Source organism: Lepisosteus platostomus, chromosome 2 (assembly GCF_059453375.1).
Source record: "Lepisosteus platostomus isolate fLepPlt1 chromosome 2, fLepPlt1.hap1, whole genome shotgun sequence".
Lineage (NCBI taxonomy): Eukaryota > Metazoa > Chordata > Actinopteri > Semionotiformes > Lepisosteidae > Lepisosteus > Lepisosteus platostomus.
In genome coordinates, this window is record NC_142612.1 from 9,048,534 (window position 1) to 9,072,971 (window position 24,438).

Sequence of the window (24,438 nt, forward strand, 5' to 3'; positions counted from 1 at the left end):
AGCTTTAATCCTTCAGTACAAGCTTTTATTTTCCATAAGCAAATGCAATAAATGCCAATTTAACTAATCAACAATCACTTCGTAGTGCATAAGAAATGGAAAGTTTTAAAGTTTAATAAGGGGAAAAGTTGGAAGATGAAGAAGATTTTTCAGGTCAAAATGTTCCTTAATTGAGTAATATGAAATATCTGCTTTACAACCTACCTCCCTGTTCCTAGAGTGGTCTATTAATTTGGGAAAAAATAGCTTTAGGTTTACATTAATGAAAATAATGAGATGTAAGGAAAACGGGATGGGATCTGCTGTTTTGTTCTCCTGAGCACGTTTGTATGCAGCATGTGTGTGTAAGCCTTCAGTCTGACCTTGAAGTCCAGGTAGACCAGGCTTGCCCTTTAAGCCAGGCTCTCCTGGGAATCCAGGCCACCCCTTCTGACCTTGAGGTCCTGGAAATCCACGAATCCCAGCTGACCCTGAGGAACAATCAAAAGGCTCCAATTAATAAACCCCAACCACATTAACGCAATGAAAAGAATACAAACTGACCTTTTACACAGGCTGATCAGAACAGGTCTAGCATTCATACTTTTTACTTATGGTTTAATTAGGCATGTCACCAAGCTATTTAAACATCGTTAACATACCAATAACACAAAAGACCTTACACTGAAGCTCGATACAAAGGTAAAAACAGGTCAAAACAAACCACGTAAATTAGATTATAAAAAAGTTTTCACTGGGTCACAACCACCTGAAAATAAATCCAGGGGTCACAAAAGTAATAAAAAGCATCAACAAACTGAGCTGTGGAAAAAGGTGTTGACTAAAAGGGCTGTTTTAAAAACTATTTACAAAAGGAAGAAAAGAAAGAACATTTAACAGAAGGAGTAAACTGCGGTCTTTCAAGAAACGTTCCTACTAGCAGTTAAAAAATGAATTTGCAACACTAGGCTGTTGGTCACGCAGACCAGGTACAATTCATGTGTCACACTAAGACAATGATTATCTTGCTACACCAGGTTAAATACATTAAGCTCCACCCCTGCTCCGTCTGATGGACAGTGTAGATATCTGGCTTTGGCCTGGGGTCATTGACCTGGTCTTCTGACCTGGCTTCAGAGAATTTTAGAACGGACACCTGCTGTAGTACATGACACCACAGAAATAGCTGAAAGGCAGGACAAAATCTTCAAGAACAGCCAGTGGGCCATAAGTAGAATGCGGATTCTTGAACCCCCATTCATGATAATAACATGGCTGGACTCAGACTCTGAAAACCTCTGTAAAACTGTTGCAATTCGGGGCACTGTGGGAGATACAAATCGTGTGTGTCTCCTTCGGTGTTCTCCGGAATTGGCCGTTTTCGTTACAATTAAACTCATCTCAAACCTTCACTGGACTGTGCATCCCAACAGACAGACAGCCTCCATTTAATCCAGGGGTGAGACAGACTCTATAACCCTAACATAAGATGATGGAACAAACTGATAATGACAATACTGTGGATCCACAACAGGTAAGACGATAAACAACAACTAAAACATCAATTAACTTTTTTTCCAGTACTTTACTAAGATAAGAGTACAAAGAAAGTGATTTTTCTAACAATCAAAACATTGGCTGAGCACGTGAACCAAGGGATTGTGATAGACTTCAATGGAGGTCATGTGACATTCACCATCAGGTTTTAGGTTCTATTACTTACCTGGAAGGCCTCCAGGCCCAGCGAACCCCTTTATCCCTTTTACCCCATCAATGCCATCAAAGCCTGCACTGCCGATGTCTCCTGGTTGGCCAGGAACTCCCTGCAGTCCTGCAGGTGGGAGTGATTAACGACTCAACAGAGTTCGAGCAATACAGCATTTTGAAGCTCTACATAAATTGGAATTCCTGGATCACAAGTTCAGCTTGGTATTACAGTCTTTATGTGAACAAGGGTGAATCAGAGGCCGATCTCAGAGTTTACTGGCAGCTCTGCTTGATGACTCTTAAACAGTGAGAGATGAGTCAGGCACTGAGTTGAAGAAGATGATGAGAGCAGCACTAGTGGTCATAATTTCAGCAATGAGAGTCAGTGGGGGAGGTGTGTGTAAAAGGTAGTATTATAATAGCAAGCCTGCTATGTACAGTGTCCTCCAAAAGTACTGGGACATCATCATGAAAGCTGTTGTTTTTGCTTTTTTGCCAAGCAATTTGTATATGCTTGTATATTGTATAATATTGTATAAGATTACTTTGAAAAATAAGTACAATATAATATGTTTCCTATTTGGGTAGTATATATTTTATTATATACATCAAATTAGAACACAAACATAATTTATGTTCAGCCTTATGACTTCAAATGACCTATAATACTGGGTCAATGTTAAAATTCAGCATTTGGTTAAATCTCTTTACATAACTAAATGAAGTCTGAGATCTTATCAGTATAATCATTGCGATGTTAAGCTAAGCCTTTGCTAACATCACTTTGGGTTTTTTGCGGATTCCTGGGACGTACTGACTTCAGTTCCATTTACTGTAAATCTGCTAATTAACTTGGTTGGTGTATGACTTTCCACTTTTTCCTCCTGCACTAGTCCTATGTTTTGGGCCATTCTCATGCTGTTATGCAGTGCGGCTCAACAAGTATGGAAGCATTTTCTTCTACATAAGTAGACAAAATGTTTTTTGTGAACCTGAGAATTCATTCTGTTGCTGCCATCACTAGTTACATCAGTAAAAGAGATGAATGTGCCAGATCCAGAGGTGGCCATTACAAAGTCTGGCTGACTTTGTTTTCAACATCTGGTTGGAAGAACAAAGATGATCCAGAATAGTTTTGGAATAAACATTTTTGGCCAGATGACATCCAGTAAACTCTTACTACAGTGATGGAGAAAGAAAAGAATTGCAGATCCACTAAAGAACACCTAATAATGGAGTTTGCACATTACTTAAAACATTTCTGCTGTGTAGTGTTAAGGCTAAACGCCGTAATTAAAGCAGGACCCTATGTGGTGCATGCCAATGTCCAGGTGGAAAACAAATCCAAAAAAGAGAGAGATCCGAAAGTCCAAGAATAAGGTAAAAAAGCCAGAAGAGTAGTACAGGGAAAACACACGGTGAGAGCAACTGAGCAAGGAGCGAACCCTCAAGGTCAAGACTCCAGTACCAAGCAAGGTGTTGTGGGAACTGAGGGTTTAAATGGTGATGGGCTCAGGTGAGCAGAATTAATGGGGTAATGAGGTACAATTAGTGACAGGTGTGGTGCGTGGTCATAACGTAGCAGTTCATCATAATTTACCTGGTAATCCAGGTATTCCTACGTCACCTCTGTGACCTGTGGAGCCTGGTAAATCCATCCTAGGGCCAGTTTCACCTGTAAAGATTCAATTCCAGTGAAATCAAAGATATGAAGTCAGGCACCTAAGGGTAACTTTAACATGTGATCTCCCTCCTTGCCATCCACACGTAATCTGCAATAATGGAGGTTGTCAAAGAAAAACAAATTTGAGTCCATACCTAATGCTTTTCTAGAAGATCAAAAAGGCCCTTAATTTAAATTTTAGCATACGAGTGGACAGTTTCACAAAAACAGTAATAGATGTCTTAGTAATGCAATTAATTTAAGATTTTAATCATATATACTGTATATAGCACATATAATATGCAAGGAATTAAACCACTGATCATGGAACTATATTTTTAGGTACATAAGCAGGTACTTACTATTTTATTCAATAATAACCCGTAGTATTGAATGATGATGGCCTTTTACATAAAGTCCTGCTAGTCCTCTTAAGTCATGCTTTTACAATGAACAGTATCAAATCGATCAGATCAAAAATCCCTTTATGAAAATTAACAATATAACATAAAACACTGGGTGAGTGAAAGAATAAGAATTTATATATAAAACAAGAACAAAGCATTAATTGCCATTGAAGATAACTATATACATGTAGATATAATAGAAAAAAAAACCAAGGGCCCAGTTCCTTTCTCAGCAAAATGTAATTCACTTACTATACTGTTTGTAATACTTGAAACCAAAGATGTCAATCTAGTTTAAAGTATTACAAGTATTTCAATTTAGTTTTTTTTTTAAATTAAACCTCTCTTTCATTAGCCTCACCTTTTACTCCCTTCAGTCCGGGATCTCCAGGGTCACCATAGATTCCAGGAGTACCCTTCTCTCCCTGGGGAAAATGGAAAAGGAAAATTGGATAGTGTCCTGTTATCTCAAATGTGTAAGTAAAAACAATATAGGTGACCTATAGGTCATTGTATTGTTATCCTCGTACCCACTGGAGTGAGCTAGCATTAACATAGCAGTTGTCCAAACCTGTCTTTTCTGTCATCTATGATGTTTGCCATGAAGAGGCAATCAGACAGGAAGCTTGATTCACCTGTGTGCTAATACTATCTGGCTGGCTCAGGTGAATCAAACTATTTAAGGGCTGCTCTTAAAGTGCTCTGGGCTCCGTCATACAGGTCTGTCTCTGAGCCTCTCGAGTCTACAGTCCCAGCTTGTGTTTCATTTGGATTCCTGACCTCACTCTGTCTCGCCTCAGGTCCCGGACCAACCCCTTGGCTTGCTACATCAATGTTACTTGCCCTGGACCCCGCTTGTTAATCTATAGCTTTGGCTTGAATTCCCACCTATGCTATGCTGCTGTGCTTCTGTGCTGCTGTGCTGAACCCTGACCTCTCTCCCTCCTCTTTGCTCCACCTGCTCTGACCCCTGCCTGCTCAACTATAAACTCGAACTGTGTTTAGTTTCACATTCACCGGCTCTGACCCCAGCCTGCTTGACTACGAACTCGGACATTTTTTACTTTCGTTTCCTACTGTTTGTACACTGTGCTGCCTGCGTTTCTAGCCTGCGGGCTACTCGCCTGCGTACAGGTTCACCATACCCGTTGTAGATCCACTGCTTCACTCCTGCAGCAGATTACAAGTATCTTAATTCATTAAATCCCGTTTCTGGCTTTCTATCACCAATGTCATAATCACAGCCCATTTTATAAACGTCAAAATACATTTTACTATCATTTAAAGCTTATTATTTATTTCTGGTGGACTTTGGTCTGTAATCTGCAGTGTTGCAAATGATTGCTACTGCTTCCTGACTTCCCCTTGAACTTCTTAGATATGTTTGCCTTTGGATTTTCCCCGCACTCCTGCACGAACTTCCCTACTTTACTGTGAGCACCAATAAACCCTGTGTGTCTCCCCTGAACCCTGTCTGTGGTCCTTTTTCTGGAATCGCCGCCTCGCATAGGGTCTAAACACCAACCTCCACGAAAGACCAACCCGGCTTCCATGACAGCACCAAATTACTCTTTAAGTACTAATTTTAACACCTCATGTCATCGATGATTGAAACATCAAATAAGGCATCTAAAACCTTAAAAGCAAACAACTCTCACCCTAATTCCGGGCATCCCTGGAAAGCCCGGGATTCCTTGTGGTCCTGTGGGTCCAGGCAATCCTTTGGGACCTGGAAGGCCTTCGGGACCAGCTGACCCCTTAATGCCCTTCACATCACTGGGCTCTCCTGGCAAGCCATCTAGTCCATATCTACCCGGAACTCCTGGCATGCCCTTGGGGCCTGTGGCACACAGGGAATAAGTAGAAAGGTAAACTTTCTGCAAAACTAGAATGACGTTTGCTCTTAAGCATATGTATGAAAACACATTCCAGCTGCAGTTACTCTTAGGTTTGTTAGATTGTGTAAAAAGTAGGCGTTGTAAGGTTACCTCTTGGGCCTGTAAACCCATCCTGTCCTGGCTGGCCCTGATCACCCTTTAATCCTTTCATTTTGTCTTTCAATATCAGAGGCATGTGTGGCTTTTCACCTGGTGGCCCAGGTATTCCACGATCACCTTAAATAGAAGAGAGTGCCTTCTTGGAAACTGTTCAACAACATTCACTACATTGCATCTGAGGAGCTAATTTTAATATTGTTACAGGATCTAGAAACAATGGATAGAGAACTGAGGTGTGTGCAGAGCTGTAGGCAGCTTGAGACAATAGATCAAAGGGATCTTCTGGTTTATCGTAATCAACACCTTGGATAATCATTAAGAGTCTTCATCAGTGAGAAACCCAGGGTGAAAAACAGGTAGGCAGAAGCAGGAGACAGAGATGGAAAGACAGGAGTACAACCTTAAAGACCGGATTCTAATTAATTACTTGAGCTTTGTTAAAGAGAGCTTGTTGTTTGTTATTTCAGTGAACTCTGATTTCCTTTATAAAGAATCCTCAGGTTAAAAATGTTTTCTCCTGATTATTGGATGCATTTTTTAAAATAGGGACATAGGATCTCATTAACTTTGGAGGAAGAAAGATTTAGTTCTGGGATGTATTCTGTTTTATTTGATGGAATGGAATGTGTATCCCTAATGTTGGCCTGTTACTCATTATATAGGATTTTTGAATACTGGGTAGCAGTCTAATGTTCTTCTGGTTGGACAGGATGTATTTACATCAGAGGCCTTGTTTGTAAATAGAGTAACTTGAATGTTTTATGTTGTACAGTATATTGTGTTGTTTGTTTCTTAGTTTTTGTTATTGTTATTCTTGATTAAAATTTGTTTATCCCAGTTTGACTTTCATTTATTACTCTATCACCAGAGAACAAAATCTCTTTTTGCCTCTAACTACACCAAATGCTCAAATATATTATTGGCATATGTTTTACAATTTGGGGGGGTTATGATTATGTATTGATTAATATGATTAAGCATTCCACTCGATTTTCTATTTTTATCCCCTATATATGTAGCAGCATACAGCAGTGTTACCACATTTTGTCCCTTCTTGTGAGATCTCAGAGGTGCAGTAAAGTTGGAATTTACTTTGCTGAGGCCACTAGTCTTAAAGAAGACTCACACAGCCGAATCTTATTTATTCCATGCAGAAAAGTGGAAGCATCTAGGCCTATTTGTTTACTTACAGTTCATGGAACTAGATTTTTGGTAAAAGATTATTTCTGTACTTCTCTTCATAAACAAAATGTTAGTCACAGATGTGAAAATATCTGCTGACACTTCAAGTTTAAAAAGCAGGACACTGGATAGGATGAAAATGTATATAAAACACTGTGACCTTACCCTTCGCACCAGGTACACCTTGCTGTCCTTTCTCTCCTTGTATCCCGGGAATTCCAGTCTCCCCCTTAATGCCTTCAAATCCTTTCTCACCGCTTAACCCAGGCATGCCACTGAACCCAGGCATCCCTTCAGAACCCCTAGGACCTAGACAAGTGGAGTAATGAAGAATGTCCAATTGACCGGTAACCAGCAACATACAAATATTTTGTTCTTTTCTATTATGTGGTGCCATTGTGATTCAAGTTGTGCTGAGCATTTTAATGTAAAAAAAGCAAAGATCCTACTTGACCTAGCATTCAACAACGTTCTGATTATAATACCGCTTCAGTAGTTTGGTCAAATTCTAATAAAGCCCTGGACTGGACTAATAAACAAAACAACGGATATAAAGGAAGTGCATACTTAATACTTTGGTGTCAACTCATCTGGCTGAGGAAATAACAGAGCTAGCCAAAGGTCAGGTTTTTCACAACCCTCCTCACAAGGAATGAACCTGGGAGGCTGCTTCAAGAGTTGACTGGAGAGAGAGGAGCTAGAAAAATGCATACGGGGTTGTGGGCAGGAACAGAGTATATATATGAAGAGGAGTAAAATGTGAGAATTAAATTTGACGTCTATAGTGAGGAGGCATATTATTTCACTAAAATTAAGTGTTATAATAATACTTCCGTTGCCTTGACCAGATGAAGTTTAGGCTTATGTCTAAAGCACTAGGAAAGCGGTTCACTTAGCAATTACACAAACATTAATAAATGACATCAGAGTTATGATTACATACTATAGATTATTACTCTTTTATACTCTATTACTTTAGGTTTATTAGGAATGTTTAGGTGCTGTATTAATAAATTGAATATTCTTAATTTAGGATCAGTGTGTATGGCATTGTTGGCTTGATTCTAGCAAACAAAACACTCTCACAATTGACTGTTCAAATATCTAACGGTTTCAGCAAGTGTAAACTAATCACTGCACCTTCTACTGTACTCCTGTTAAATAAGTCTTTGTAACATCTTCACACAAGTGAATCCTGGTGTAGTAAAATGTCAGCTTTTCTCAAATTCATTGGATTTCTTATTTTTCACCTTTGAGAAAAGAAAATTGAGTTGAGAAGTAAACATTTTTGATGCTTTTATGACTGAAATATGTGTTAATGTAAATTTACCTTTGCGACCAACAAGACCAGGAATTCCATCTGGACCAGGATTTCCAGGATATCCAGGTGCTCCTCTTTCACCCTTTAACCCTTGACTGCCAGGATTTCCAGGGGCTCCTTTCATTCCAATGGGACCTGGTGGGCCAGTATCACCCTCATTCCCTCTTTCTCCCGAGAGGCCTAAGAGAGGAGAGAAGCCACTGATTAACACAGGGTGATTGTGATTGTACAAGTACCACTTCACACTCAATAACAACATATTGAAGCACACATCCATCCACAAATACCTTGGTCTGACCCTCAGCTCATCTGGGAGTTTTGACCTCGCAGTGAAGGCACTGAGATAGAAGGCACTCAGGGCCTTCTACGCAATAAGAAGGAGGATTTTCAATATCAACCCACCAACAGGAATCTGGCTCCAACTATTTGAAAGCGTAATCTAACACACTGCCCTATACGGCAGTGAAGTGTGGGGTCCCCTCACCAAGCAGGATTACACTAAATGGGACAACAGCCCATAGAAACACCTAACAAAGCATGCAGGGCGGAATTAGGCCAATGCCCATTAATAATAAACATACAGAAGAGCGTAATAAAGTATTGGCCACACCTAAAAAACAGCGACCAAAACTCCTACCACCACAAGGCCCTGCCAAGCCAAGAGCTGAGCCCAACAAAGAGCCCTCTGAGCCAGCTGGTCCTGAGGCTCACTGGCCCAAGCCACACCGACACCAGCCAGCCTCAGGACAGCACTGCTAGAGCACCACAACTCAGAATCAACCACAGCACAGCACACATATAACAGCAATATCTCACACACTGGGACACACACACAAACACAACATAAACTGGAATACTGAAGAATGCTCCTTTCCAAATTAATGACAGGTAACAGGCAACTCACCAGGTGGGCCTATCGAACCAGCTGGTCCAGGTATGCCTGGGTTCCCTTGTGATCCCAAAGTACCATGTACTCCAACTGGTCCTGGTACGCCTACCTCCCCTTGTAGCCCAGGAGGACCTTGTTCTCCTTTGTAACCTGGGATTCCAGGCATGCCACCCATTCCTTCAAGAACAGAGGAGATACTTCAAGACAAGTGACTGATTTGATGCATAAGACAACAATGAAATTTGTTAAACCTATCACACATGTTTAGGCTGAGCTTTCTCTCACATTTCCATTTTGATATTGTTGTAGGTTTTCCTTTAAGAGCTACAAATAATAGCAGACAGTAAGAAAGCGAAGATGCATTCCTAACTCTAGAATGTAAAGATGTACTTTTGATGTTGAAGAATAAATGTCTTCAATCTCACTGCACACCTGAATATCCCTGTGGGCCAGGCTCTCCCGTCAGACCTTTTGGCCCAGACAGTCCAGGAAATCCTTGGTCTCCAGGAGCACCATGAGCTGCTCCCAAGACCTCTCCATGATGTCCTTTTCGTCCCTGTTCTCCATTCTGGCCTGGTCGGCCTGGTGATCCTGGTGAACCCTCCTGACCTGGTGGGCCTGGCTGGCCTGGGTCTCCACGAGGACCAGTAAAACCTGTATAGAGCTCAGAGTAAGCAGCGGAATTGCAGGTGGCACTGAAATTACTGTTGGCATTTAAGTACAGTATGAAGCCATTTTTAACTTATGTGCACAACACATAGCGAGTGAAATATTGTAATGTCTGACTTGGGAGAGTTTATAAATATGCTCTTATCATTTGCTTGCTGGTCAAGATTTTTCTTTTTCAAATAGCATACAGTTAAAGCCAGGGTTGGATCTTAGGTTGGGTGCATGGATATAAAATAATAAAAAAAAAACATTTGCACCAGGGTCTGCAACAGTTAAATTCTGCTACTGCACAGGACTCAAAGAATCATATGTGGAAATGCTTGAGATGATCTAGAGAAGAGAGTGTGATAAAAAGACATTGTTTTCATTTGTAATGCATTTAAACATGTATGGCACTGTTCCAAGGGAACTGTGTTTTGAGAACTGGTCCTGGACACTCAAAGTTGGAATTATTCCTAAATAAGTCTCACAGCACTGCTGCCATCAGAAGTGCTGGGAAAGCTGACAGATACTCTACACATGAACTTTGCTCGAGGGCCACACTCACCCGGTGGACCAGGAGCCCCTCCTCTGCCCTGCTCCCCTTGCTCGCCTTTGAATCCTTCAGCTCCAGGCAGCCCTAGAAACCCCTTTTCACCCTGCCTGCCTGAGAGGTTGACAAAAACACTTCGCGTTGGAATTCAGCAAAAGCCACTGGAAGGAATAAACGTGTTTCACTACTGAAGACAGCAGCTCTCCCTTGAAGCTGACTACAAGAGATACCGTTTTGTGAAATGGTCTTATTGTGTTAGAGGGAACTGCTGTTTCTTTCATTACATAGGTTAAACAAAAGTTACATGACATAAAAGACAGGTAATCAACAAGAACAGGTCCAGAATCCTTCATTTCAAAAGAAGCTTCTTTTTCAGAAGGTGATGAAAATTATGGCTACTCTTAAACGTCACACATTTGAACACAATCCGTCAAGGCAAAAGCTCAAAGGTCTACTTGTACAGCTTTTACAAAGAGAAAAAGTATTTTTTTACCTAACTGATCTTTAAATATACAATTATGTTGTTTTTTTCTAAATTGGTAGCGACATTATTTCATTGTATAATTCATTCCCTCAATTACATTTTATGTGAATAGCTGTCATGTATCTTGTATTTTATTATCCCTTCCCTGTTGTAAAGCAAGTCCATAACCATTATTGGAAACATATTATTATGTCCCACATGCATTGCCATGTGTTAAAATGGAATTCTGCCTTGATTACATAGCTGTGCTTCTTGAAAATCTAACCAACCTGATAAGCCATTGACCCCTGGGGGCCCACGGACACCTGGGGGCCCTGGTAGTCCAGGTTTTGCTGGCTGTTGGTCACACTCTCCTATTAAAAAAAAACATTTTCAACATGTTAGAATGCTTTACCTGTGTTCCAACAGAACACGACTTTCTTTGTATTTCAAACAATGACCTATCATCTCCTTTCCCTTTTGATGTTCTGTTCAGATTGGATACATGATTGGTCGTTCATTAGTCATGACCCGAGTCCAAATAAAACTTTACTCTTGTTAACCTAGTGTTAATTTAATCTTTTTTTTCTTCATCTTATCCCCCTTTTCCTCTGCACTGTTCTGCAAACCTGTAGAACAGTCAATTGCTCCTCCATTCAGAGACAGGTTATGCCTGTTTAAAATCACTTTTTTAACTACATTTAACTACATTTTCAACCCTTAAAAAGTCCAGAGATGGGAAAGCAGCGGAGCAAAGCAAAGAAGATGAATTGCAATAAGTATAAAAAAATGAGGGCATATTTTCGACTGAGTATGCAGTGCAAATCCTTAACCAATAATTCCATCGCTTCACTTATACAGTCTTTTCTTCCTTTTAAAGATGAGAAGTATCATTTAGGAGTCCAGATTAAAGCCAGACAGTGAAGAAAAATCATGGAAACCAAATCCCAATGTTTGATTACACAGCAGCATTTCTCCAATCCAGCTACCTGCAGTGGTGGTGCCATTCTTCTCTCTCACATCGCCTTCCTGAGCACCACAACAACAGTCGCCTTTCATTCCACAGGGAGAGAAACAGGCAGTTAGATGAAAAGCATTAGTGGAAGCAGGAGTATGATTTAAACAAGTGTTATATTCAAGTACAAGAGAGAAGTCAGTGCAGATATATTCATGAAGGATAAATGCATAAGCAGGAATACATTGAAAAGCTTAATAATAACAATTTAATGTTGCATTTATATACTGCTTTTCATGCCTAAAAATCCTTAAATGCTTAACATTTGTGAAACTGCTCCTCATGGTAGATCACAGTTGCTTTCAGCCAGCAGGTAGAACTGCTGGTGACCAGTGGTGGTGGTGAATATTTCAGCACCTTTCTGATGAAGTATTCTAGACACCAGTATTCCTGAAGTGTGTTACCCTGTTCCCCATCTCTTTAACTGTGCCATTCCAATGGAGTAGTGTGATTAAAACTGGCAAACCTGTGTGCCCTTTATGGGTTTAAATGGTGTAATTCCTCATGCGAACCTTCAAGCAAATGTTTTGTGTACAGTAACTTGAAGATGTTCTACAGGCATTCGTCTTAAACTGATTTAACCTTTAGCGTTGGGAAATTAATTATCTGGATAGAGTGGGATGAAATATATGCTGTGTTTCTGAGGTGTTTTTGCGCGCATTAAAGTCCTTCCATTTTACATGGTTGTGCCAGATGACAGAACTCAGTTTTCCTGACGTTTCAAAAGTATATCCTCTAAACTGCTGATCTGGACCTCTTCTGTATATTGCAATGCTTTAGCTTTCTTAGAAACTGCTCAGAACCAAAGCTGCATTATCATGATTTTAGTGGCCCTTTTCATAAGATCCCAGGAAAGCCACCTGCTTACAAATACATACCCACCCATTCACACACTGTGCCCGCCTGTGAACTGATCAGATTTACTCTCCAGACCACATGGCATCTAAGGCATTGGTCTACACAGATAAGCTAAGTCCCCCGGGTCCCCTCCCAGAGAGGGGAAGAGGACTGTGTGAACATACCTGGAAGACCCTTGAGCCCTGGAGGTCCTTGAACCCCATCTAGCCCAGGATCGCCACGTGGTCCAGGAAATCCTTTCATCGAGCCCAGCACGAGACCAGGCTCACCCCTCTGACCTGCCGGGCCAATGGGACCAAGAGGTCCCTGATAACCCGCATCTCCGGCGGGACCTTTTGTCCTGTCTCCCTGTAACAAAACGCGCCGTGGAGCTGGTGAGAGAGCAGCCCCTCACGTGAATGGTAAGAAACAATGGTAGCAAACAGGAAATCAACTCAGAAATACATAGATGCTTTTGAATATATCATATTTTTTTTAGAACATAGTATTTGATAATAAAGTGCAATTTATTTATAGTTATAATACAGTAAATTAGATTTCATGAAAACTCAAAGAGCTAAATAATGCTATATTTTGGGGGGATATAGAATACTAAAGGAGGATTTACAAATTAACAGGAATGAGATCACTTTGCCAAGACTCAACAGGAGCCAAGGATGCTCTGCTAGACGAAGCAATCTGCAGGAAGGAGTTTGATAGTAAAAATAGTAAACCAAGCAGCTGCCAAATTAAAGAGGGGCTGTCACACTAATCCAGTGCCGCTACTTACTGTATATCTATACTATGTACTGAGGTTGCATCAGTGGGCAAGAGAAAAGTGAAAACCAGCCTTGAAACAAGCAAAAGAGACCTTGTTTTTTGTGATAAGGGACGCTATCTAAATGGCGGTCTAAAACAGCTAGTGCTTACTGGTGGGCCCTGTAGTCCAGGATACCCAGGGGAACCTTCTCTCCCAGGCTGCCCTGTCAGACCTGGGTGACCAGCCAGTCCAGTGACCCCCGGGTCTCCCTGTGCTCCTGCTCAACACAGACAGACACATTGTCAGGCCTCCAGAGAAAAAGGAATCACACATCCGAGAAACACTGTGTGATAGCTACTGCTGGTCCCAAAGGTAGACTATTAACAACTTGAAAATTTTTTTTAACTGCTTTACTGCTGTCACGCCCTCTGCAGCCAGAGGGCGCTCCTTCTCTGTCCTGTCCCTAGTTTCCGGTCTGCTGTCCTTCCTGTCCCTCTCTTTCCCTTGGGTTATATATTTCCGGGTCTTGCACTCTGTCCTCGCTCAGCATTGTTGTTCGGATGTCCTGAGACCCGCCTAGCACCAGGGCGCCCCACGTCTGCTCCCTGAGGGCATAGGTTTCTATACGGCAATCCTGAACTCTTTGCACTATGAGCCCGGGCCTTTTCCCGTCTCGCCGCTACGCATATGGGTCTTTTTTCGCTCTCCTGCTCCCCACGGTTAGTCCCTTTGGACGTCCGTGACAACTGCACATTAATAACAGTCATCGGTACATCTTGAGTTCCAATTGAAGAAGAATTTCTGCATATTTAAGACAAAGTTATGTTCTAAAGTTGCTTCAGCATAGGCTATCTTAAGGTGACAGCAAGAAACTGTGTAACGCTTACCCCTTTCAGTGGCTATCATCATTTCTCCTTTTGCTCCCTTTGTACCAGGATGACCATCTGGGCCTGGAAAACCCTAGTAGTCAATGAAGTAGATTATCAGTGTGTCTATAATGCTGCAGAGAAACCGACAGAAAGAATTTCCACGAAAAGCAGAGAATTACAAAACGTTGGAGAATTAGAAAAAGTGAACTAGGAAATGGAAAAACGGAACACTATCTAAACTGGAATTCAGAACAAAGGACTGGTTGAGTCCGTGTGACAAACTAAGGGAGAGACGGGATAGTTACACAGTTGCATTATTACTTTCACTCTCAAATTCTTGTCTACGTGAACAAATCTTTTGCTATTTGCTGCTAGTTCTAAGTGATGTACTGTAGATGCAATTAATGACAAACGAGCGCTTTCTTACCTGCAGGCCTGTAAGCCCCTGAGGTCCTGGGTCTCCCTGGTCCCCCTGCTGGCCCTGTTCCCCCTCCATTCCTTTCGGCCCCGGGTTCCCTGCTGGGCCTGGGGGCCCCGCTGGTGAGCCACTGATGACGCAGTTACAGGCACCTCTATCACCTCAATGGAGACAGACAAGCGTGTTTAAGGTACGTCTCCTCACCCTTCCGGTGTTTCTTTTTCAACTATCAGTCCTTCTAAACTAACGCACAACACATCCTGAGCCACAACCAAACTGGGAGCCTCCAGCCCCCAGCACATCAGACTCTTGTTTTCCCTCGACGCCGTGACTAGACACAGGAGAGACAGCACAGTGGGGTGGAGCGGAAAAACAGGGCTTCACGTTTGTGTCTCAACTGGTAAAAGTTTTTAAATAATGCAAGTGAAAAGGAATAATTTCATTGTGATACCCTGACGAAGCACTATGGCATCAAAACTCCTGGTTAGAAGGTTACCACCTGAAAGTGGTAGTGCAGGGACAACTCACTAGGTTTATGCCATTAGAGAAAAAGTATAAGTAAAGCTGTATAAGCTATATTGAGATATGAGTACCCTCACCTTTCACCTTTCAAAGAAAAGCATGTAATTTTTATTCACCATATTGAAAATGTCACTAAATGTTTATGCTTTTATTACATGCTTATGCTTCTAGTACAAAATAGATATCTTATCATATTTTAATTTCATACACAGTTTAGTGTAGTTAGGGTCATTCATTTGTGAGTAATAATATACATATGTAGTATAAGTATTAATGGGTGGCTTTGTATGGCTGCTTTCACATAGTTTAAACTTTCTCTGTTTATTATATACTTTAGGTTTCTCCAACATGGATTTGCCAAATGTGCTGCCGTGAAGGAACACTACTGCTGTGCTGGACAAGGGTCAACTGTACGCAAATTGTACGGTATTTTGTGTTGAATTCAGTATCTGGGCACATTTACCTAAACAAATTCATCATGTTTTATAGTATATGATATATACATATGCCACTCAGTTCTTCTAAGGAGTTATGAGTTAACCCATACCCAGCAGGCTTTGGGCTTCCTATTCATGGAATTTTACTTGGAGTAAAAGTGGTAGAACTAAATGTCAGATGAATCTTTACTTTCTCTCACCATGTAATATTTGGAAACTGACGCGGTTTACTTCAACATTGGATCATCTTGGTTTGGCAATACTAGACGCATTGACCTGAATAAACGTGATCATGTTGAGTAACCTGACTTTTAAGCTTTAAAATTGAGCCATTGGTGGCACAACTTACAGTATGTTAATTTATGCCATTTTATAATGACTTTCACTGGATCCTTAAAAGTAGAAGTAGCCATTATGCCCATTTTGAACTATGAATTCACAGTGAGTGCTTCTAACAACTAGTTTATATCACCATCTTACAAGGACGTAAGATAAGTCTTACCTTTGAATCCTTTCAGTCCAGCCTGACCAGGCTGACCCTGAATACCAGGCAGTCCTTTATAAAGTTCTAAGTTCACTATGGAAAAGGAAACATTACACTTAATCAATGGGACGAAAAAACAAATACATGGGATTCTCCAGACTATCTTTAGTCCCACTTCCAACATGAACTCTTCTCCACCCATCATTCCTACTACTTCTTGTTCTTTCCACTACTTTTCTTTCCAACATTTGTTCTGCTAGCTGCATGAGCACTGCTTAAAGTATATCCCTTTACCTTAAAAATAATATACTGTACATCTTGTTTGAATACATTCTTTTTTAATGTCAGCCTCACATTCTCACTTGGTATTGTATCTGAAATGAAAACTAACTCTCACTGGACTGGAATTCTCAGACTATAGCAAAGGCAGGATTTGGTGGATGTTGAGTCGCGCTGTCTATAAAACAGTGCATCTCGTTTAGGAAATATCAGATACAGCATATGGTGAAAACACAAAGAGGCAGATAATACTTGGAACTTGAAAGATCAAACTTGAAACTTAAAATTTAATTATTTTTTACTGAAGTGCAACGTAACCATGTTTCTCGGACAGAGGAAGGTCATCTCTGAGGCCTGCTCCAGACTTACATGAGCCTCTGGGTCCGGGCGAGCCCGGTATTCCAGGAATCCCATCTTGACCGGGAGGCCCAGGCTGAACTGCAGGAAGTCCAGGATCACCTCTGGTACCTTTATCTCCTTTAGGTCCGTTAGGACCAAATGGGCCTGAGTAGCCTATGAAACAGAAGGAGGTCCACATTTAAAGAAACACATTTCACTTTATTTCAATTTAGAGGACAATTCCCCCATCTGAATTAACACAAATGCAAAATTCTTTGATTTCCTTTATTGTAAATGGAGAAAACTGACTTCATGAGACTTCATGAGATTCATACATGTACCTCAACCTAAAATGCATTTGTTAAAGTGGGACATTTTGAGGTTGACCTTTTTACATCTGTGCATACCATGTGCCATAACATCTACTGCATCTATATGTCCTGCAGGTAGAGGTCTGTCATCTGAGGTACAGTATATTATCAAGTGCACAGTAAAAGATCAATGCTATAAAAATCCTAGATGTTAGTTTAGTGCAGTAAGCACCTTTGGGAATGAACAAACATTAATAACTGAGAGGAATACAATACATAAGCACTAGCATTAAAAATATTGTTACATACTGTACCAAGGGTATTAAAATTGACATAATATTTAGCGCCGTTACCTCACACAGCAGTATGGCTGAACTGACTAGAATAACAGGGGTATTGAGGTGTTAATGTTTTGACTAAACACTGTAACTATAACCTAACCTTCCTCCTCATATATACAGTGCATACATTATATAGAATAATAGAATATAGAAAATATCTTCCGATTGTAAATACATTTCAGTTGTGAATTCCTACCTGTGGAGGTGGCTGGCAAGCCAGGAGGCCCTGGGATACCTTTAAAACCTTGGTCTCCTCTCTCTCCTTGATCACCTTTTCTTCCATCAGGACCAGGAACAATTTCTACGTCCACAAATAGAAAGATTGAAATACTGACACATCTAGCAAGGATGCATGTCCTAGCTAGGCTCTCCTGCCATCAGTGAAAGATGAGATTTTGAAATATATCTCTTTTCCTAGTTGGTTTGCCTTTACTCTCTTTCAGCCCCCTTGAAGTGTTTTAATTGTGATCCCTCTCTAGATTGTTACCCTGCTGTGCCCCAGCGCGTTCTGGCAGATATGATAAAACAATGGCCCATGAGTCACAGTCAATATCACAATGGCCAAATGCTCTCAAAACCAAAGTCTAAATTACAACACCACATTAACAGGCAGTAAAAGCTACCTCCAGGCATGCATACCAAAAAAGCTGGATTGTAAAAACTAGATCTTGAAGAGGCTTTACTGCCAATTATTTTACAATTATTTAAATTATTACTGTCAAACCGAAAGGACCTGGAAAGTTAAATTGGATGCACTATTTTTTCAGCTGAAATCTATTCAGCCTAAAACATAACAACACGTATCTCACAGATGCAAATTCAGCAGCACTATGAAATGCAGTACATGAATCACTTATATAAATACACATCTATTATTTATAATGAATATCAATACTTTGGAATAGTAAAATTAATTCACATACCAGTTGGTATATCATCAATGAAAGGTCCTGGTTCTCCCAGATCACCCTAAAAATCACACCAAGCAAATTATAAAAATGTCAGATCACAGCAATATGGCACGTCTGATTACAGCAAAGCTGTGTGGTAGAATGGCTCCCAGTGAGCTGAAGAACTGGGAGAACTGGGTTCTTTCTTGCTCCAGTCTGTCTGCCCTGGTACTGCCCCTGGAAGGGCGGGAAATAAGGATGGGTCAGCAACATTTTGGGATTCTGGCCAGGTGAAAAGCTAAGTGGTTTAGGTTTGTGCTCTTCTGCTATGTTCCCTCTTGTAATAAAATTTGCACACCCTTTAGTGTGCCTTCTGTTCTATAGATGACCCACAGGCCTTTTGTCCTTACAGTTTAGCCACAATAAATCCTTTCCTCGAAGTTAACCTTGAATAATCTTTTCAGAAGCCATTTTTTTAGAGTTAAAACTTTCAATAAAATCCTAAGCAAGAAAAAGAACAGACAAAGACTAATGGAATACACCAAACGGTATGGTATAAGTAAAAAAACAAACAATGTGAAAGCTATAAACTAAGATGAGAGATACATTCATGGTGATTTTAAATGTACTGCTGCACAACTGACCAAGCCAGGAAGTGTACGTAGAGACATTAACGGGAGCATTGTGGAATTCTGGAAAAGTCACATATGAGGAAAATAAAAAATGATCAAATTAAATGTACTATATATATATAGTGGCTTACAGAACAGACCTTTCCTAAGGTGTTCCATTATCTTCAATTAAATGTGCCTACCCATTTTTAAATTTAATATTTTATTCAGAATTCGAGTGCTCATACTGACGACTTCTAATGTAATGGTAAGCGAAGTTTGATGGAGTTGAAGGAAATATGTGTACAATGGACTGTAACTCCATCTACAAAATGCCAAGAATCGATTGTGAAGTACTATGCCTGATTGTTAATACTAATAGATGCAAAACAAGAGCATAAAGAATGCTGCTGCACATTAACTTATCATGATATTAATATTATAAGTCATCAGTACGATCTCTACTATAGCAGCACTCAAGAATAAAAACGTAGTTTTGTTGAATTAGATTCAGTGTTACGTGTTTTGTAGAATGTGTGACAGCATTTAAGTAGGATTGTGTATGAAGAAAAAGAGGGCTAGTTTGTATACATTTATTGGACTTCTAACAAAGACATTTACATTCAAAACATTTATGGATAATCAAAAACATTTTAATAGGTCTGCTCTTCCAGAGTGTCAACTAGCAATTACCATCATGTCCTATTTATTCTGTACTATTTATATCAAGATGAAACAAAACTAAACTGTGACTTTTGCTTTGGGCTCTGGATTGTTTCTAAGGAAAAAAGTCATTAAGCCCCTCCTAAAAAGACAACCTTTATTCCTTTTGTTCCAGGTGGTCCATTTTCACCTGCAGACCCCTGTAATTAAAAAGAAAAAAAATATAAATTGTACTGCATTTTAGACACAAATATAGCTCATAGAAACTGAATTTGTGTACTAAGACCTTGGCTTCCATCTTATATGTGGTTTTCATTTCTTATAGGGTGGCTGTTTTCTTATAGAGATAGATTATTAAAACATAACTTTTTAAATGAAAAGAAACATAATTAATAGATCATTAATAGGAAGAAATGGAACAATCATTGTCTATGGATTTTTTTAAAGATTCAGTTGAAATTGTCTCCTCTATCCAGGTATTTAATCTATTACTAACTTCATTCGTATTTTGGGTGATTTCTCATTGCTATTACTCTACGTTGTTAATGAACTTTCTAATTAATAATAATGTCTGTACATTACAAACAGTACAAACTGTATCTAATAATATTCCTCAAGGCAGGCACACAATAAATGACAAATAAAGAAATTGTAATAGAATCATACAGTGCTGTAAAAGACTTGCTAACCTGGTGGAAACACAGGTTATTGTTTTATTTTGTAAATAAGGTTCTGTTATTCTGTCAGCTTACCATCTCTCCTGGCTGGCCATTTGCTCCAGGGAAACCCTTAAAGGCAACATTTATATTGCAAGTTACACAATGTTATATTATAAAAAATAGAACACATGTGAAATGTGATGAAGTTCCACTTCTTACCCGTGGTCCTGGATACCCCATGACACCCATTTCTCCTTTATTGTCAGCCTAGATTAAAACAGTACAAATGAACAGAACAAACAGTTGTGGCACTCCACAGTTTAGAACCACACAAGTCAATGGAGCTGAAGAATGTTGTGACTTTCACAAAGCTAAATCCATTTCCAGTTTTAGAAGCAACTCAATAGTTTGTATTACATCATCAACAAACATGAAAACAGTTTAAAATCCATAAAAATCCATAAAAAGACAGATGTTTTGTTTCGCTAAGGATCCAAACAGACCCATTACCCATTCATTGCCAGCAGTGAATTTGTCTGTTCTTATACGTTTCTGCGGGATACTCCCTCAGCTAAATGCATTGAATTAAAAATTGAACATTTTCCACAAGAATGAACTGTTTACAGACACATAAAACACATTTCTAGGTGGAAAGGCCCAATGACAGAAAGGCACTGATCTCTGAAGGTGAAATCCATGAGTTATTGCATAGGTGTTTGGAGGCGGTTTCAGTTTAAGACATGTGGTGAACCGTTCTTATCAAGGAAGAAACTGAACTGAGTTCAAAATAATGAACTTGATTTTCATTAAAGATCAAAAGCGATAGGCTGAACTGAAAGGATGGATTCTAAGAGAAGAAGAGAAGAGAAGAGAAGAAGCAGAAGGGTGATATTTAGAACACTGAAACACTGCAATTCATTGTTTTCACTTCATGAAGTGGTACTTCATCTGGTTTATTTGACCTTTCACTTTCAACTAAAAAAGTTCGTGATGTGGGGCGCTACTACTCAACATACATTAGCACACATGTTAAAAATCCTGAATACTGTACAACTGATTTCAAAGGGGCAGAAGATGAGGGAGCTAAAGACTCATTCTGTTTACTTACGTGATCTCCCCTATCGCCTGGTGGCCCCCAGTTGCCAGGTAAGCCCTGCGTAGACAACAACAGACAAATAAGCACCATTCGTGTTCCTAGGAAATCTGTCAAGGAAGTGTTGTCCTCACTGGTCCTTGAACCAGAAGGGGACCTCGCCATTGATAAGTGATCAATGGGCTTGGTAAGCATGATCTTATTGTGGCTGCTTATACTGCCCTTGGTTCACAGTTCCAAAGAGAGCTTGGAGAGCCACTTCATACCATTTCCACCTTCCTCTTCACCTGCTGCATTTTCAGTAATATGCATGTTGCACATTTTTCTCACATTCTACACACATACACTTAAATAAATAAAATGTCTAGGAAGCGTACTGCATTTGTGTTATCTTGGCTGAAACGCAAATCATTACAGTTTGGGATTTTAATAGATATAGTGTAGATATAATTGAATGTGCAGATTAATGCACAAGTAGGACTAATTTGCTTTATTCCAAGAATCCTAATGCATCTGTGTTTTGGATGACTACCATTTCAGTCCTTACAGTACCACTTCCAATTTCCACTTTAATCTATGTGCTCCCTGGGGACACATTTCAAAGGACAGCTAAACAGTTGTGCTAATATCAACCCCTTTGAAAATGAATGAAATCTCGGATTCACCTTTGGTGCTTCTGTGGGTTCAATCAAGGGGCCTGTGTGATTTCCTGGGGGACCTGGTGGCCCAGCATCACCCTGTGATAGAAGCAGAGAGACGCTGAGACAAAAAGTATCACAAAGACTTATAATGAGCAGAGTCAATAGTATACTGTACACACAAACGTTTCATAAGCCTTTCTAGTATGTAACAAAAATATTTTTTTCTTACTAACAAAAAGGCTGAAAAATCTCCTGTACTGTATTTGTTTCTGTTAATACTTTAAAGCAGTGGTCCTCAATCACGGTCCTGGAGAGTCACGACCCTACAGGGTTTCTGGTGCACTAAAACACCTCAAGGATTTCACATCTGGAAACAGTTACACTTCAGACCACTTCAGAGTACTAATCAAAGAAGTATTTCATAGACAGTATGTACAGTATGTATTTATCTACTGTATGTGTGTTTATACTTTTTGCTGATGTTTAAGACACAACATACAAAATGTCTAATAAAAGCTATTATTACTGAAAAAGCTGGCAGAGTATTAAGGGTAGTACTCACTGGCTCTCCTTTAAGTCCCTTCACGACATTTATCGTACCCTATAAAAAATCAAACAGTACAGCCAGGTTTATTTAAACTACACAATACATACAGGTATGTGTCTCATAATTTCTTGCAATTTTAACTGTAGGCATTTGTTAAGATCATTAAAGTATCTCACACAGAGAGAATGGGACCGAGATTATTTTCCTTTCCAAACCTTTAACTGGTGGAACTTCAGGCTGGTAAGAGACATGATTTTGTTGATCTCAGATTACCCTCCCGTGAACATAAAACTGCACTACTCTACAAGACTGGGGAAGGGACAAGACTAAGCTATGACAGTTGTTTGCTTCAAAATGGAAATATATTGCAAACTTACAAACCTGAACAGCCAAGTAAATCTATGCAATTCACTGGATCACGCAGGTAACATGTAATGGTGGAGTCCATCATTCTCCCCTGTCTGAGCTGAGTGATGGACTGTTTTATAGTCATAATTCATCTCTCCATTTTCTAACCACTTTATCAATACAGGGTTGCAGGGGAGCCAGAGCCTATCCCAGCAAGCAGTGGAAGCATGGTCTGAAACACGCACACTCACACCTGGTAAGGTCAATTTTCCCTGGAGCCAATTAACATACTGTACACGTATGTCTCTGAACTGTGGGAGGAGACTGGGGCACCCAGAGGAAACCCACACAAACACAGGGAGTTCATATGAACTCTGCAAAAATAACACCCCAGGAATTGAACTCCAGGGCACCAATTCTAATCACTGCACCACCTAAAGTCATAATACTGTATATATTCAAATGTAAATGTATACCAATGGTCTCATCAGCCTTACGAGAGGGAATTAAGCACATTTCTCAACCTCAACCTGAGAACTGGAGAAGTATGGTTTATTGTGTTGCTAGCATTTTGTTTAAAAAAAATGAAGTACATGGTACTCTTTTCCTTGCACTTATTTCTATCATTACTTTTATTACTCAAACATACAGACATAAACTGTGAATTTACAACTGTGTACATTATTTTCAGTCTATTAATTCAGGTCAACATGGTACACTCTGTCATCACGTCCCTCATGAAACCATTGCCCTTTTACAGTAGGTAAAGCAATACTTGTATTAACAGTCTTGTAGGAGAATTAAAAAGCAGGGGTCATACCTTTGGTCCTTGTGGTCCTGGAGGTCCTTGTGGCCCCTAAGAGTTTAAGTCAGTAAAGGATAAATTCTGTGAAAGACTGATCTTCCTAAGATGAAGAAGATGCAGCACCTCTTTTCTTCAGACTGTAAGATGGACGACCTGCAGCAGCTACATACCCCAGAAAATACTAGGTCTGACTAAATAAGTGATTATGTCTGGGAATATTAGAACATTGACAATGAAACACAATTCAATTCTGCATTAGCTCAGAGTGAAAAACCAGAGTTTTCTATGCTGCGAAGACTTCATTGACATCGTAGAGATGTCTGGTACAAGTCACAGCGATTTGAACTCTCGTCCAATTAACACAACAATGAAGAAAGTAAAACACTTCAGTTGTTGCAGGAACTCATATGTTTTCTCTAAGCCAAGATGGAAGTTGAAATAATTCTAAGGAATAACCTGTGAGATTATACAGTAGATTTGTTGATACACTCTATCAATTTAACCATGATACTTTTCAATAAAATATTATTTTATAGTGGCAAGATTTAAGTTTCTGAGAGGTAATTTAAGATATGAAGTACAAAATGAGAAAAAAAAGAAAGTTTTTTTTAAAGCTTGTTACAATGAACTAATAAATACAACAATGATTTCTAACAAATTGGTAAATTGCACAGATTTTGCCAGATTGCATTAGTCCACAGTTAAATTTAGCCAGGACTTATGTTTTGGCACCCCTAGTCTTCTGGACTTCAAGTAACAA

At 39.8% G+C, this 24,438-nt stretch overlaps 1 protein-coding gene across 3 annotated transcripts in view; it reads right to left on the reverse strand.

Moving 5' to 3' along the window:
- The window catches only part of col4a2 (collagen, type IV, alpha 2), a 102,736-nt gene that overhangs the window by 10,315 nt on the left and 67,983 nt on the right, over positions 1–24,438 (reverse strand). For 2 of the 3 annotated variants that reach the window (XM_088597011.1, XM_088597004.1), the window contains exons 11-38: positions 23,694–23,729; positions 22,541–22,579; positions 22,003–22,074; positions 21,353–21,397; positions 20,464–20,511; positions 20,338–20,373; positions 19,741–19,785; positions 18,345–18,390; positions 17,618–17,722; positions 16,800–16,943; positions 16,170–16,244; positions 14,718–14,869; positions 14,309–14,381; positions 13,592–13,698; positions 12,847–13,030; positions 11,799–11,861; positions 11,100–11,183; positions 10,362–10,460; positions 9,578–9,799; positions 9,161–9,322; positions 8,266–8,436; positions 7,101–7,244; positions 5,745–5,870; positions 5,415–5,596; positions 4,118–4,181; positions 3,287–3,361; positions 1,703–1,810; positions 363–470 (exon numbers count right to left, since the gene is read on the reverse strand). In XM_088597011.1, coding sequence (XP_088453137.1) covers positions 363–470; positions 1,703–1,810; positions 3,287–3,361; positions 4,118–4,181; positions 5,415–5,596; positions 5,745–5,870; positions 7,101–7,244; positions 8,266–8,436; positions 9,161–9,322; positions 9,578–9,799; positions 10,362–10,460; positions 11,100–11,183; positions 11,799–11,861; positions 12,847–13,030; positions 13,592–13,698; positions 14,309–14,381; positions 14,718–14,869; positions 16,170–16,244; positions 16,800–16,943; positions 17,618–17,722; positions 18,345–18,390; positions 19,741–19,785; positions 20,338–20,373; positions 20,464–20,511; positions 21,353–21,397; positions 22,003–22,074; positions 22,541–22,579; positions 23,694–23,729 — 2,815 coding nt within the window. The remainder of the gene's footprint in view (positions 1–362; positions 471–1,702; positions 1,811–3,286; positions 3,362–4,117; positions 4,182–5,414; positions 5,597–5,744; positions 5,871–7,100; positions 7,245–8,265; positions 8,437–9,160; positions 9,323–9,577; positions 9,800–10,361; positions 10,461–11,099; positions 11,184–11,798; positions 11,862–12,846; positions 13,031–13,591; positions 13,699–14,308; positions 14,382–14,717; positions 14,870–16,169; positions 16,245–16,799; positions 16,944–17,617; positions 17,723–18,344; positions 18,391–19,740; positions 19,786–20,337; positions 20,374–20,463; positions 20,512–21,352; positions 21,398–22,002; positions 22,075–22,540; positions 22,580–23,693; positions 23,730–24,438) is intronic. The other variant, XM_088597020.1, reaches the window with a different exon arrangement.